Source organism: Eremothecium sinecaudum, chromosome II (genome assembly GCF_001548555.1).
Source record: "Eremothecium sinecaudum strain ATCC 58844 chromosome II, complete sequence".
Taxonomy (NCBI): Eukaryota; Fungi; Ascomycota; class Saccharomycetes; order Saccharomycetales; family Saccharomycetaceae; genus Eremothecium; species Eremothecium sinecaudum.
In genome coordinates this window covers 18215-34112 of record NC_030893.1, presented here as the reverse complement: position 1 = coordinate 34112, position 15898 = coordinate 18215, and the positions used below count along the sequence as shown (strand labels likewise).

Sequence of the window (15898 nt, the reverse complement as noted above, 5' to 3'; positions counted from 1 at the left end):
TCACCCTACTTTCCCGGAGCATTTATTGTTAACTTTTCCGGCACACAGTATCGAGATTTTGGGACAAAATCACGGATCTGGCTACATCGTTGAGACAAGGGTTCCTGAAACCCCTGTTAAATTCATCTTAGTGGCTAAATTATAGCACTATACAAGTTTCATCGCTTTCAAAGGAACCGTGTTGGCCGGTTTAGCGACATAATCGATCGCTTTTTTGTGCTCTTAACTGAAGACGATTCGATCCCTTTTTCACGATCGCCTGATGTCATATCGGTTAGCTGTCAATTCTGTGATGTCTGTTCAGGATCGGTATTTGTCTTTTGCATACTGTTTGGCGCGACGTCAAGTTTAGACACATAAGTTCCGCTGACACTGGAACACAAAAATCAGAGAACAAAGTCAAAAACTTTAGAATCTACTGATTTCATTAGACTGTTACCAAGTGGTTGGTTGAAGAAGCAATTGGAAAAGACAGTAAAATAAGTTTTGATTTCATTATTTCAGTAAGTATCCAACAACTGCGAGCACAAGTATGATGCCAATGTTGGAGCAAAAGCGGTCGCTTGGTACCGATATGAGAGACCAACCATCAAATCCTTTTGACCTTTCCAATTACACAGTACGAGATGATTCGGAGATAACCACAAGTGATGAAGACTCCAGCACTATTTCATCAAATAGCGATCAGCTAGTGGAGTTAACTAGTGGCCCCGTTTTTGGTCTTCCAACTACTGTTTCCGAAAAAAGAGTATCTTCATGGTTTGCTACTAGATCCAAATCTTCAGGTGTCGTTGATGAGCTTAGTAGCAGCGAGGTTCAACCTATTGCACTTACATCATTCAGGAGAAGCTTGTCTTTATTATTTAGAAGAGAAAGCTCACCTGAGAGAGGTGGAGACACAGATCACGAGAGTGATGGAAGGAAAAAAGACGCTGAAGAACTGGAGAATGCTAAGAAAAAACAGGCGGCAGAGATAAAGTCTTGGAAGAAGTGGAAAGGAAGACATTTCCATCGCAAGAATGGCATCAGTACTGAACCTGAACTTGAACTTGAACATAATGGTCGGGAGTGGGAAAAAGACAATTCATTTGATACGTGTGAAATTGGTAAAATCGACGTGGTAGATCTGGAAGCAGATGCTTCTATCACAGAATATGATGTAAGTATGAAAAAGAACGAGGTTAATTATGCTAGATTGACGAGGATTGACATCAAGGACTTATATCCAGACGTGGCTTCTATTGGTCAAGACGCTGACGGCGAAGACGCTTATCCGGGCGACGAGGACAGCGAAATGAGTTCCTTAGAGGCCCAGTCAAATAAATTAAAGGTTAAGTTTGTCGACGAACTATCTCATCCAGAGAAATCTACAAAACCCGTTAAATCACCTCACGACACATATTCGACTGCTTCTTCAGAGTATGAATCACGAGAATCAGAACGCACTACGATCCCGTCTAAATACGAGGTGGTTATAGAAGAGCCACTTATTGAGGAGCAAGAGAAAGATCAAAATCTTGAGCAGCAGAATATTCATACCGATGATTTACAGACTGGTGATGCCAATTCTATGATTTATAACTATATTTACGAGAGCCCAAATGCCAAGAATAAGTCCATTGACCTTTGGCAGGTTGATCCACATTCAGTTACCTTTGCAAAATTCAATCAGATTGTCCAGCTATTGAATGGCGATCCACAGAAGATTCGTTTTAGAGACTCTTTAGTGGAGGTTTTGGATTATACACTTTCCTTAGCTGTTCAAAAAGATGAATCAGTAAATAAAATGGAAACAGATTATCAGAAGTTAAAGGAAACATATGATATGGAGTCAAGGGTTCAAGCTGTTACCGAAAAGGAAATTAATCAGCTACGCGAGCAGATCAAGATTCTACAGAACGAGCTAACGACGAAAAAAGATGAGCTACATGACGCTTCTACAGAGGCTTCCGCACGTGATAAAGAGGTTGAAGAGTTGAAGAGCCAGCTAGAATCTTTGAATGCCACTTTATCGGAGAAGGAAGCTGAACCAATTGCGCTAAAAGAACAATGGGATAAGGAACGGGAACAGATGCTGTATGAACAAGCTCAAGCAGCAAAGAAATCCAAAGCCTGTGAGCAAGAATATAACACTTTAAAAGAGGAGTACAATGCTTTAAAGGTGAAGTGGAAGAACATTCAGTTCGATTACTCAAGAATAGAGACAGAGAAGAAGGCATTGGATGACAAATTCCATTCCACTGTTGCTTCACTAACAGCGAAGGAATCCACAGAAAGACAGCTTATGGAAGAGAACCATCAATTAGAAGCAACTGTAAAATCCAAAATAGTGGCATTGGAAAGAGCAAACAGAGGCAACCTGCAGTTGCAACTTGATTGCAAGAGAGAGAGAAGTAAGTTACTTGATCTAAAAGAAGATAACAAATACTTAAAAAGCTACGTTGATCTAATGGAATACTTGAAATTAGAATCGCTACAGTTTATGTTGCAATTCGTGGCCAACTTTAGAAAGAGCATCACCGAAGAGGAATACATGGACGTCCAGGATCTAATAAATAGCTGCAGCAGGCTTAAACCATTCAGCCCCAATAGGAAGTTTTCAAATGCAGAAATCCTTGAGAAGACAGAACTTGATCAATCCCTTATCTCTAAAATGTATCAAGTTGCAATGAAGAATGTATTATACTTAGTATCTAACAAGTTCATTGAAATACAGAGATCTAATAAGTTCCTTACAGAACAGCTTATTGAACTAAGAAAAGACGTGGCCGATAAAGAAGAATATATTAAACTTTTAGTAGCAGATACAGATGGATTAAGGAGTAAATTGGAACGCTACAGGCCAAGCCACCTAAGTAATACGGAGGATGCCCACAAACCAATCCATGCCAGGCCAATCAGGATGGAAAAGAAGTTAAATAAGAGGTGAAGAAAAAAAATTATGGGTACTTAATTGAATAATGTACCAAGTCTACTATCTACTTCAAGTAGGTTGATTAATATCTTTTCATAATATTTTATTATTATCCTTTTGTACTGTTTATTAAATAAAATCACCATTTAATTTATTTAATACTACAGGTAATGTACGTTAAATACGCGTATGTTTAAAACGCCATATTTTTTTTATGAGTTCAAAATTCATATTACAACATACAAAACATCACACTAAAAGAAGACTTGGAGACCAATGTCGTCTGTTAGACCTGAATTAAAGTTCAGCGATGTTTCAGAGGAGCGTGGATTTTACAGGCGTTTTTTTAAACTGCCCAAAAAGGTTTCAAAAGTGATGAGAATTGTTGATAGAGGAGAATACTATACAATTATTGGTCAAGATGCAGTGTTTGTTGCGGAAAATATATATCATACGACATCAGCATTGAAAGATTTCAGAGTGGATTCGACACTGGCTCAACAGGTTGATGAACCTTTGAAATATATCACTATTTCCCCTCAAGTTATTTCAGCATTGCTAAAAACATGTTTGTTGGAGCAGGGCTTTAAGATCGAAATTTATGATAAAAGTTGGAAATTATTGAAATCTGCGTCTCCTGGTAATATTGATCAGGTTGAGGACTTGATGAGTATTTCTTTGGAGTCTTCAATTGTTCTGGCGGGGATAAAATTTCAACTTAATGCTCAGGAAGGCCATTGTGTGCTGGGTGTCTCCTTTGTGGACAGTAGTTCATATGAAATTGGAATGTTTGACATTGTTGATAATGAGGTATATTCTAACCTTGAAAGCTTTTTAATCCAGCTGGGTGTTAGGGAGTGCCTTCTTCCGGATGTGAGAAACAACGAGTCAATGAGTTCTGAACTTAGGAAAATGAACACTGTAATGGATCGCTGTGGATGCATAGTTACTTTCTTGAAGAGTGGCGAATTTACTAGTAAGGATGTTGAATCCGATCTAGTAAAACTTTGCGGTGATGATTTAGCTATGTCGCTACCCAATTACTCCCAATTGTCCCTGAGTGCATGCAATGCATTACTTAGGTATTTAGAGCTCCCTCAAGATGTTTCAAAGGAGGGAAAATACAAGCTGGTGAAACACTCACTAGCTCAATTTATGAAACTGGATTCTTCTGCCATAAAAGCGTTAAATATTTTTACCCAGGGCCCAAGTGCGGCGCCTAGTGTTAGTTCAACCACTGGGTATGGTAATGGAGGGAAGATTACTAGCTTGGTGCAGCTGCTCAATAAATGTAAGACAAACGCGGGGGTTAGATTGTTAAATGAATGGCTCAAACAACCCTTATGTGACTATACCGAAATTCAAAAAAGACATGACCTAGTTGATTATTTAGTAGATCAATTAGAGCTGAAGTCAATGTTACGCGACGATTATTTACCGCTAGTGCCTGATGTTCGTAGATTAACTAAAAAGCTGAATAAGAACGGTAACCTAGAAGACGTCCTAAAAATTTATCAGTTTGCCCAGAGGATACCTGAAATTAATGGACTATTGAAGGACAACCTACAAGAATTACCTGAGCAATCCCGTATAAAAGAGCTAGTAACTCAGACTTGGCTCGAACCACTTGAAAAACACATTCAGCCCCTGCAAAAGTTCCAGGAAATGGTGGAAACGACGGTGGACTTGGAAGCATATGAGGAAACTAATGAGTTCATGATCAAGGTTGAGTTTAACGAAGAATTGGCTCGAATCAGATCTGCGTTAGTAGATTTGAAAGATAAGATGAGATCCATTCATTTGGAGACTGCCGAGGATTTGGGTTTTGAACCTGAAAAGAAACTGAAGCTAGAGAATCACCACGTGCATGGTTGGTGCATGAGATTGACCCGCACAGATGCAAAAGCTTTAAGACAACATAAAAAATATGTTGAGCTTTCCACTGTAAAGGCCGGCATCTACTTCAGCACTAAAGAGTTTAAACAAATAGCTGAAGAGATTGCAGAGCTACAGCAGGAATATGACAAACAGCAATCCTCCCTGGTAAAAGAAATCATAACAATTACAATATCTTATACCCCTGTGCTAGAGAAGTTGTCAATTGTTCTAGCTAAGCTAGACGTTTTGTGTTCGTTTGCACATGTTTCTTCATATGCGCCAATTCCATATGTCAGGCCAACCATGTATGATATAGATGACCCAAATAGGAAAACTAAGCTAATTGAGTCCCGCCATCCATTGATCGAAGTCCAAGATGATATAACTTTTATTGCTAACGATATAATAATGGAGCGTGGCGCTGGTGAGTTTTTAATTATAACTGGTCCAAATATGGGAGGTAAATCGACTTATATCAGACAGGCAGGTGTTATCTCCCTTATGGCCCAAATTGGTTGCTTTGTTCCTTGTACTTCAGCAGAGATTGCAATTGTCGATGCTATCCTTTGTCGTGTTGGCGCTGGTGATTCTCAGCTGAAAGGTGTTTCTACATTTATGATTGAGATGTTGGAAACGGCTTCTATATTAAAGAACGCGACTTCCAATTCTCTGATTATAGTGGATGAACTTGGTCGTGGTACTAGTACATATGATGGGTTTGGACTAGCTTGGTCAATCTCAGAATATATTGCAAAGGAGATCAAAAGTTTCACATTATTTGCAACCCACTTCCATGAATTAACTACTCTGGCTGAAAAATACTCTAATGTTAAAAATATGCATGTTATAGCCCATATTGAAGAAGGCCCCCAAAAATCAGACGACATAACACTACTTTACAAGGTTGAGGAAGGTATTTCTGATCAGTCATTTGGTATTCATGTCGCTGAGGCAGTTCATTTTCCCCAGAAAATTGTGAAAATGGCTAAGCGTAAAGCAACCGAACTAGATGAACTACAGAGAGATAGTGAGGCCTTAAAGAAGCTGAAATGCTCTCCTGAACAAATTGCACAGGGCACCGAGGCACTCACCTCATTACTTAAAAAGTGGGTTGCCGAATTGCGTTTACAAGGCCTGGATAGGAAGCTGTCTGACGCTAAAGTCCAAGAAGATATAGTTAAACAACTGAGAGAGCTTCTTAATGAACCAAACGAACTAAGTGGACTTGCAGATGAATTTAAAGAATGGATTGTTGACTTACTATTATAAAATGTCTTATCATATATGCAGCAATGTTCATATTCACACTATAGACCTAAAAAGCATAGAAATTTGTATATAACTTAATAATAGGACAATCAAGAGTAAACACTGAGAATAACTCAGAACGTAGACCTTCACGTGTTCTAATGTAATTTTTTTAATTTAGTATATTGTATTACAGTAAGCTCGGTAGACGTACTGTAAATATTCTGCACGCGATAACTTATGCAGTAAATAGTACATAGAGTTTGGCCCACAATGGGCTTCACAGATTATTTAGGTAAGGCTTCTGTAAAATATAAATCTCACGATGATCGGAATATTATAAATTCCTCATTAATATTGAAACAAACGAAGATCATTGAGAATGATTAAGTTCAGTGATAAGCTGAATCTTAAGTCTACTCTAAAAAGGATTATAATAGTTAACAAAAAATAAAGTAAATAATTATTTATAGATTTTAGAGAGTTTCTACCTATATGAAGTTGTATGTATAAAGTAAATCACCAATAAAAGGGTCTGCAACTTGGCAGATTACGCTGACACTAAGTGAAATATTCTTTCGGAAAACCCTAACCAACAGTCCACCATTATGCAGCGATTTAAAACATATAATAACAAGCTATTTTTTTCGTGATGCATTATTGCCCACAAAATTGGTTTTAGTTCAAATAAATCGTTTTCTTTAGTTATCACTTTCATCAGGAATCTTTTTCCCTGCATATATTGCATCAACTTGGTCAATAGTAAGGCCTTTGGTCTCTGGAACCAAAGCATAAAAGAAGAATATTGAAACGAACAAAAACAGAGCAAAAACGTAGCCATATTTAAAGCCAATCGCTCTCGTTATTGTTGGAGTGAGCAACGAAATTAAGAAATTCACCAGCCAGTTAACCGAAGTACAGATAGCCATAGATATTGCTTTTGTTCTGGTGGGGAATAATTCAGATATAACAACAAACGTGACAGGCCCTGATGTGCTTGCAAAACATATAATATATAAGCAGGTAAACACAATCATGAGATAACCCGCTGTTCTGTTTGGAAGAACACCATCACGGTTTAATGCAAAAGATCCGATGGACGCGTAAATAGCCATATTTGTAAACATTCCAACCGAACCAAGAACTAAACATGATCTCCGCCCTAACCTTTCAACAATATAAATCCCAATGAAAGTTGACAAGAAGTTCACAGCGGACAAGATGATTGCAGTAATGTAAGAATCTTCAATCCCAACTGAACTAAATAATGTCGTTCCATAGTAAAAGAAGTAGTTAACACCGGTTAATTGTTGAAAAGCCATGACCATAATCCCGACAAATAAACGAAGCAGCAACTTTGGTTCTCCAGTAATAAATTCCCATTTACCCTTAGGTTCATCTTGAACATTAACGGGAATATTTGGCCTGGACATTTTTTCCACTTGGTTTATCACATATTCATCGGTCGTCTCCATAGAGTTCATAATGGCAAAGGACTTTCTGGCACTTTCCATTCTACCACCAGCAGCTAAAAAGTGAGCTGACTCAGGCATGAAAGATATACCTGCCAAGACAATAGCTGCCCAAAAAATTCCCAAACCGATCGGAATCTGCCAGTTATTGTTTGACAAACTGTCAGCAATGGTTCTTTTACATGCAAAGTTGACAGTATTTCCCAGCAAGATGCCAAAGGTTATCATCAATTGGTACAAGACAACCATTGCACCTCGTATCTGCACAGGTGCGGATTCCGAAACAAACATGGGCACCAAAACAGCAGATGTACCAACAGAAAAACCAGTTATGATCCTTCCGAAGAAAAACTGGAACCAAGCATGGGTGTGCAATAGTTGTATTGACACTCCTATAACGTATATACCCAAGGCAACGCAAATACCCATCCTTCTACCCCTCTTGTCGCCTACTTTAGCCAAAGTTAAACCACCAACGGCGCATCCAATGTTAAAAACAGCTATAATCAACCCCAATAACATATCAGGGAATCGATTCAACCCTGTGTCAGGGTCAAATCGGTTTCCAAACGTATTTTGGAAAGCTGGCATATTGGTGATACCTCCGATCGTGCCAATATCCCAACCAAAGATAAATCCACCAAAAGATGTCGCTAAACAAAGTAAAACAGGCTTTATCAATGAACCGTGTTTGCGATATTCAGACTCATCTAAACGTGCTGATTTAGTTGCAGAGGTGCGCAGAAACTCATCTACGTCGGCCTCATCTTTTACCGAGATGTCTGAATTAACATTATTTGTATCAACCATTATAAAGCGATTTAAGGATGCAGCGTTATGTTATTAATTATAGGCTCTTTTGAGGATCTGTGGCACTTCAAAAACACTTGGAACTGGATGACCTTTATATCACTAGTCGGGCCACGACCGTAACTGACGCTGTAGAAATCAATGCAGAGACTCAGTAAAAATTCTGTGTCAGACAACCATTAAAAAACACACATTTTAAAAGCAGGTACGATAGTAGCAGCCAGGAAAAATGGAATTACCGGCCATATACCAAGATAAGTCCTTAATTGCCAGATGATATAAATTTTGTGGTTTTCTGTGCCCTAAAATCTATTTTGATGTTATTATTTCTTATCATTCAGAATTTTCTGCAGACAGCCATAATCAAAAGCAATACTATCTGTACCGTAAAAATCGTCTATACGGCAACTTTAGATATATCGCTGTTCTAGAACTTCACAAAGCTGGATGCTGACACGTTAGCCCATCGATAACTATCGCGTTAATTTCATGTTACTTCGTATGCAGGTCGAAGTTGTGCATGTCACATAAGCAGTATCTCACATATTTACATCACGTGACAATTTGCAAAATAGGAGTGCTACCTAGTTCAACGATAGTGCTGCAAGTAGTGCAGGTTGTGTTAAGGGCGACAGTCTTACCTGTTTCTTGTAGCTGTAAAGTCACGCTATATTGTTTATGTGCCACACAAGCGAAGGAATCCTCCTACGTCGATAGGTGGAGGACTCACAGTGGTGAAAAACTGCGTTAAGATTGAACATCCGAGCAATTGCATCTTCCAAGAGCTACAGTTATTGTCTTTATAGTAAGTATGTAGCACTGGTAACCGTAATTAGGCACATCTTCTTTCTATTTATAAATTTTTTTATTACTGTAAATATAGCCAACTACGTTTAGTTAGGTACCAAAAACGAAGATCTCTTTCAAATAGTATCAACAACGTACACGTTAGTTACTGTTTAACAATGAGTAAGGAGTAAACATTATAGTGTAAATCGATTCTGTATGATAATGGGCAAGGATTACAAGATAGAGTGTAAATCGATAGCTGTATTTGAATATCTTTCGAAAAGAATATGTGCGAATGAAGAGTTTCTTTACATTAAGCATGAGAAGTACCATACAGGGAATGGTCTTGCAGCGATTCTTAGTAGACCGAAGTCAGTGAAATTTAGTACTTTGAAGGAGCGGTTAATAAATGAGTCAGAGTTTGAGTTACCACTCCACAAGCTTGTATTGCTGCTACACGGTGATCGTTCTCATAAGAATTCCTTTTATCAGCCGTTGCTTGCAGACAAGCTATCTACTATGGGCTACTATGTGTTGAGAATTGATTTCAGGGGACTTGGAGACTCTGAGGATAATGCCGATGAGAAAAAGGGTCGTACAATCCAGCAAGATGTGGAGGATATTCTCTCTGTTTACGAGTTCTTAGAAAGTAGTGCTTGCGAACGGTTAATCGGACACCAGCTAACATTGGATACTATTGTAGCTCATTCCAGAGGAGTAGTTTCCATGTTCGAGTTTGCTAAGACTCAGTTTGTTCCTAATTTGATAAACTGTTGTGGGAGATTTGAGTCGTCGGGTTTGCTTCTGAAAGACGAGTTCCAGCAGCCGAATTGGAAAGCAGACGGAGGGATTACGTGTAAAGCGCCACGTTATGGGAAAATCAAGGAAATCTGGATTCCTGCTGCGGAGACCATTAGTGCCGCTACAGTAGACACGTTGTCATTTGCTAGTATAGATGAGTGGTCGTTTGTAATGTCAGTTTATGGAACTGCTGACAGTATTATCCCAATAACGGCAGCTTCTGAATATGCTAATTTGTTCAGGGGAAGACACAAATTGGAACTTCTTCCAGGTGTAACCCATAACTTTTTTGGTCTCGCAGACGACAAAAATGAACTCCAATTGCCCTTGAAAGATGGTAAGGTCTGCTATTATCCGGTGCTTGTCGACAAAATTGGTTCTCATTTAAGCAAAGATAACCAGCTACAGAGGTTTTTCAAGGCTTCGGAATTGATAAAGTCCAAAGTTCCTCCCGTTTGCTTGCCACGTTGGCCGCTGCCCTATGAATACTCTAATATCTCAAACTTTCGTGATATTGGTGGATACAAGACGGCCTCCGGGCATCAAGTCAAAAGCGCCATAATGTATAGATGTGCAAATCCTTGCGATGCACCTCCAGAGGTTATAGAATACATGAAGTCAGATCTTAAAATATCTCGGATATTCGATTTGCGTTCCACCAAGGAAGCCATTAACAACGGTATCATATCTGGACTTCCTGTTGAGAACCTCTCTTTCATTAAGGATCATAACATGTCTGCGGAAGACCTAGCTGTACACTACCAGGGACTCTTTATCTCCTCGTACAACTTCCCTCAGGTCTACTCTTCAATACTCGAAAGTAGTCACCAGAACATTAGGCGTTTTTTCCAGACCATCGTGAACGGCGAGGTTAATAAGGACCACACCATAGTATTCCATTGTACAGCAGGCAAAGATCGCACCGGTATCCTATCAATGCTAATACTTGGCGTCCTTGGAGTCCCCGCTGATATCATTGCTCGTGACTACGAGTTTACAACTATCGGACTCCGCACTGAAAAGAAGTTACTAGCACTAACCAAACAACGTGCAGATGGCCTTCGCCACTTGGTTGATCCCACAGGAAGCTCGCTTATAGAGGAGTATAACTTAACACCAGAGAAGATGAAAGAAAACGTTTTATCATCAACATATGAAGCTATGCGTATCTTTATAGATCGCTTTTTAGATACCTATGGTTCTTTCGACGATTATTTTATTAATACACTTAAGTTCACGTCAGAAGATGTTTCCAAGATAAGAAATTTGCTACTAGAGTGATATATAGACTTATAACGCCTTTAAAGCTTACATTATGACCTTGAATACTAATTATTTCTCATATATACTTATATTTTTGACCTTTAATATGCTTTATTTAAAAAACCTACACATTATTTTCCTTTAACTTCACGCGGATAAATATCGAGTCTTCCTAACTGAAAGCAAGTTAAGAATAAAGAAGTCATCTAATTTAACTAAGAAACGAAGCCTAGTGACTAACGAAAAGGTATAGTCGACCATAAAGGATACTTCAGTGTTGATTGTAACTGCTTACTACTTTGAGTTTTTAGTTGGGTTATTTAATTTTGCTTCTTTATTGCTGCTGCTTAATTACATGTCATTGACCAGTTGTTTGATTTAGTATTCTTTTAACATAAACTAGAAGGAAAAATGTCGGCGACTAATGGTCCTTCTAACCAAATCTACTCTGCGAAGTATTCAGGGGTGGATGTTTATGAGTTTCTTCATCCTACGGGGTCTATTATGAAGAGAAAGGCCGACGATTGGGTCAATGCTACACATATATTAAAGGCAGCTAAGTTTGCGAAGGCGAAGAGGACAAGAATACTAGAGAAAGAAGTGATTACAGACGTGCATGAAAAAGTTCAAGGCGGTTTTGGTAAGTATCAGGGCACATGGGTACCTCTGGATATAGCGCGGCGCTTGGCGCAGAAATTTGAAGTATTAGAGGAGCTTAAGCCACTTTTTGATTTTACACAGAGGGATGGTACTGCTTCTCCACCACAGGCTCCTAAGCATCATCATGCTTCGCGGTCGGATCCGTTGAAGAGACGGGCTGCTAAAAGTCCGTCTGTATCTGGGAACTTTAGCGAGCCTGCTGTACCAAAACGTAGAGGAAGGCCGCCAAGAAAAAAAAAATTGGAGGAGGATGTTTCCAACGATGCTGCTCAGATGGGCAAGCACGAGATGGCTGGTTTTCCAAGACCTTCAATCCCTATATCCCTTATTTCATCGAACCAGCTGCCGCTGATTCAATCTGCATTCCACAAAAATATTGGAAATGAGCAGTCTGGGAATCATAATAAGCCACACAGGCAACAGTTACAACAGAAATATGAAGAGTTGGACATTGAGGATGGTCTTTCTAGTGACATAGAAGCAAATATTGCACAGTCTATGGGACAAGCTGCTAGAAATGCAAATACAATGAATACTGCTTTAATTTCTGGAAAGGAGGAACATTCCTCATCTTCATCATCACTACCATCATCGCCGACTGATTTTTCAGCCCCAATGGCGTTTGACACTCAAAGAGTAGGTAGTGCTACTTCACCATTCGGGACTGCGCTTCCGCGTTACTCTATACCGTCCCGGCCACCAAATACTGATTTAGACCAAAAGGCAAACGAATATATCACGAAATTGGTAAACTATTTTATCAACTCCGAACTACAAAGCTCTAACTCGATACCTATGGAACTGCTTCATCCTCCTCACGGAACTCCGTATATTGATGCTTGGATTGATTCTGAACATCACACTGCCTTCCATTGGGCTTGTGCAATGGGGGAGTTGCCAATTGTTGAAGTGTTATTACAAGCTGGTTCTAATCGCAGAGCAACTAATATTTTAGGAGAAACACCATTGACGAGGGCATCGATATTTCATAATAGCTATACAAAGCGGACGTACCCTCGCATATTTCAGTTACTTCAAGATACTGTATTCGACTTAGACAGTCGCTCACAAACCGTTATTCATCACATTGTGAAACGAAAATCAAGTACACCATCAACACTGTATTATCTAGACGTTGTTCTTTCCAAGATTAAGGATTTTTCGCCTCAGTATCGCATTGAAACCCTAATAAATACTCAGGATGATAAAGGTAATACCCCACTACATATTGCTGCCATGAATGGCGACAGGAAATTTTTTCAAATCTTAACAGGAAATGATGCACTGACTACAATAAAAAATCATGCTGGAGTTACTGCAGATGAATTAATCAATAATAAATTCGACAAAAACTCCCACTTGAATAATAACCATGGATATCATAATCATTCAAATGGAAACTCGATCTGGTCGTTAAACACAGCTGCCACTTCCACTGTTGTCGCTGCGCCAGCTATTCCTACATCATCATCGGCGAAAAACGACATACTTCCATCTGAAGCTTCGGCCACGGTATCTAAAGCAATACCCGAAGTTGTGGGGCTTATGAAGGATTTGGCAAATTCTTACCAGACTCTCCATCAGGATAGAAACCAGGAATTAAGAGATCTCAAGAAGGTCTTGAAGAGCATTAATAACAGTGTTGTCGCAGTTGATATGAAAATCTCAGAAATTCTAGATGTAAAAAGCGTAGATCAAGTGTGCGACGAAATAGACAATTTAAAGCTGTATACGCTTGAATTGCAACATAAATATGCAGAACAGCAAAAAGAACTGTTTGGTATTTTGGAGAAAGAACAGCATTTGGAGCTTCAAGAATTAGTGAAGAAAAATCAAGAGATAAAACATAATAAGGAACAATCAGGAAGTTCTGTAACATCCGCTGAAGCACCAGCAAATTTTGCGAGAGAAATTAAAGCATTGACAATGTTGCAGTTTCAACGGAAGGCAAAAATGAAGAGATTATTGGAGTTACTTTGTGGAAATGACAGACTTCATAAATTCAAGAAGATGATAGCACAGGGAACTGATGTGGAATTAGGTGATGTCGATAATTTCTTGGATATTATATTGCAGCAGCTAAATGAGGAGAAACAGGTTAAATAGAAGTTAGATGTGATCTAAAATAATAACTCCCAGGGAATATAATGTAACTCTATATTTAGATATATATAGTATATAGTATATAATATATACGTGTAGTAAATGGGTCTAATTAAATGGACAATGTCTGGCACTGTTTCCTGAGGACATTACACAGCAAGCTTTCTATACATAGGAATAGTTCGTACGCTAAGGTAATTAGTTTAATTAATAATTTTTACATTCAATTTTCCATTTTTATGCTACTGATCAGCTCTAATTGAATAAATGGGCTTTTTATCGTTACACAGTAATGTGTTATAGGATAATAGACTACCTAATCAATGCTTCCAAGTCAGAATTAACGCCCATAGCAGGCATAAACATCATTAATCTCATTTCAAAAGGACATTAAATCGAAGAGAAGCACACAATAGAACCCCGAAAACAAAATTAACCATTTGCCCACTTATGATTATGAATCAGTTCCACTTGGCCTTGGAATTGGGTATGACAGAGCACCATTACGAACATGCTCAGCTAGTATTAAATAACACACATCTGAAACGACTACAAACGTTAGCACTACCAACCACAACCTATATTAACGTGAATAAGCAGAATAAAATTAGAAAGGGGAAATACCAATATATGCTAAAGGAATCACAAAATAATAGCCTCCTTTGGAACATTAGAGGAAATGGCCTTGTGAGGCAAAACCTTACCTCCATTAACATAAATTTCGTCCTTCACTTCGACATCATCACCCAATACAGAAACACCCTCCAAACGACACCATTTACCGATGGTAGAGTTCCAACCTACAATAGTAGACTTAACCAAGGAATGGTCCTTAATTGTGGAGTTGGACAAAACAACGGAACCTGTAATACGAACACCATCACCAATAGTACAGTTAGGTCCGATAACAACATCTGGGCCTACCTTGGCAGTAGGAGAGATCGTTGCGGAAGGGTCGGCAATAACATTTCCAACAATGTTATCGCCCTTAGCAAGTAGGGTAGAGTTCCTTTTGGCCAAAGAGTTCAAGTACAATGCAGAACCTGCCAAAAAGTCCTTAGGCTGACCAACGTCCATCCAGTAACCTTCCAAGTCAAAGGAAAATAGAGATTTTTGCTCGACCAAGATTGGGAAGGTCTCTTTTTCAATGGAAGTTGGTCTCAACTCAATCAAGTCAATAACCTCAGGGTTCAAGATGTACAAACCAGCGTTGATACGGTTACCAACGAACTCGACAGGCTTCTCAACGAATCTATCAATTAAGTTCGGCGTGACGATGTCGTGCACGATGACACCGTACTTGGAAGGTTCATCAACCTTTGTGGCAACAATAGTTCCCTTACCACCATGTGCACGGTGGAAGTCTGCCAACTCCTTGAATGGATAATCGCAGATCACGTCCGAGTTTAGAACGAAGAAGGGTGAGTTGTCTTTTTTCAAGACTTTCTCTGCCAACTTCAAGGGGCCGGCCGTTCCTAATGGCTCAGTCTCGACGGAAAAAGTAATAGACACACCGTATTCCTTCTCATACTTCTTCAGCGTCTCGACCATAACCTCCGGTCTGTAGTTAACAGCTAGAACAATGTCAGTGACACCTGCAGCAGCCAAAGCTTCGATTTGATGCAAAATCATAGGCCTGTTACCGAACTCCACGAGCGGCTTTGGAACCGTCAACGTCAAGGGTCTTAACCTAGTACCGTAACCTCCGACAAGAATTAAACCCTTCATTTGTTCAGTCTAAAATGTGTGCTTATCTTAGCTAGATTTGTCTACTATCAACACAGCTGTACAAGCGTAACTTTCAGTTCGGCGAAGTAGTGGCAACCGAGCAATAAGAAAAAAAATATTCGCCCTTTAATATGAGCGGCCGCCAACGTTATGTCTATGTGCACTGTACTACTATATATATCCTTTGTTCGTAGTGAAAAAAAAAAAGCGAAAATGACGACGTTCCGCAAAT

General features: G+C 39.2%; 6 protein-coding genes across 6 annotated transcripts; 4 read left to right on the top strand and 2 right to left on the bottom strand.

Moving 5' to 3' along the window:
* Nucleotides 1-532: 532 nt before the first annotated feature.
* On the top strand, nt 533-2929 carry SPO21 (Spo21p; the record flags this gene model as incomplete). Its single annotated transcript, XM_018130396.1, has 1 exon — nt 533-2929. One exon carries the CDS (start codon nt 533-535, stop codon nt 2927-2929), a length of 2397 nt encoding a protein of 798 aa, XP_017985508.1.
* A 261-nt stretch (nt 2930-3190) lies between these two features.
* Nucleotides 3191-6061, top strand: MSH2 (mismatch repair ATPase MSH2; the record flags this gene model as incomplete). Its single annotated transcript, XM_018130397.1, has 1 exon — nt 3191-6061. One exon carries the CDS (start codon nt 3191-3193, stop codon nt 6059-6061), a length of 2871 nt encoding a protein of 956 aa, XP_017985507.1.
* Nucleotides 6062-6741: 680 nt separating this feature from the next.
* Nucleotides 6742-8322, bottom strand: HXT14 (Hxt14p; the record flags this gene model as incomplete). Its single annotated transcript, XM_018130398.1, has 1 exon — nt 6742-8322. One exon carries the CDS (start codon nt 8320-8322, stop codon nt 6742-6744), a length of 1581 nt encoding a protein of 526 aa, XP_017985506.1.
* Nucleotides 8323-9327: 1005 nt separating this feature from the next.
* Nucleotides 9328-11193, top strand: AW171_hschr212 (uncharacterized protein; the record flags this gene model as incomplete). Its single annotated transcript, XM_018130399.1, has 1 exon — nt 9328-11193. The coding sequence occupies one exon, from the start codon at nt 9328-9330 to the stop codon at nt 11191-11193; it is 1866 nt and encodes a 621-aa protein (XP_017985505.1).
* A 393-nt stretch (nt 11194-11586) lies between these two features.
* Nucleotides 11587-13941, top strand: MBP1 (transcription factor MBP1; the record flags this gene model as incomplete). Its single annotated transcript, XM_018130400.1, has 1 exon — nt 11587-13941. One exon carries the CDS (start codon nt 11587-11589, stop codon nt 13939-13941), a length of 2355 nt encoding a protein of 784 aa, XP_017985504.1.
* A 639-nt stretch (nt 13942-14580) lies between these two features.
* On the bottom strand, nt 14581-15666 carry PSA1 (mannose-1-phosphate guanylyltransferase; the record flags this gene model as incomplete). The annotated part of the gene is made up of 1 exon (XM_018130401.1): nt 14581-15666. The coding sequence occupies one exon, from the start codon at nt 15664-15666 to the stop codon at nt 14581-14583; it is 1086 nt and encodes a 361-aa protein (XP_017985503.1).
* Between the last annotated feature and the right edge of the window lie 232 nt (nt 15667-15898).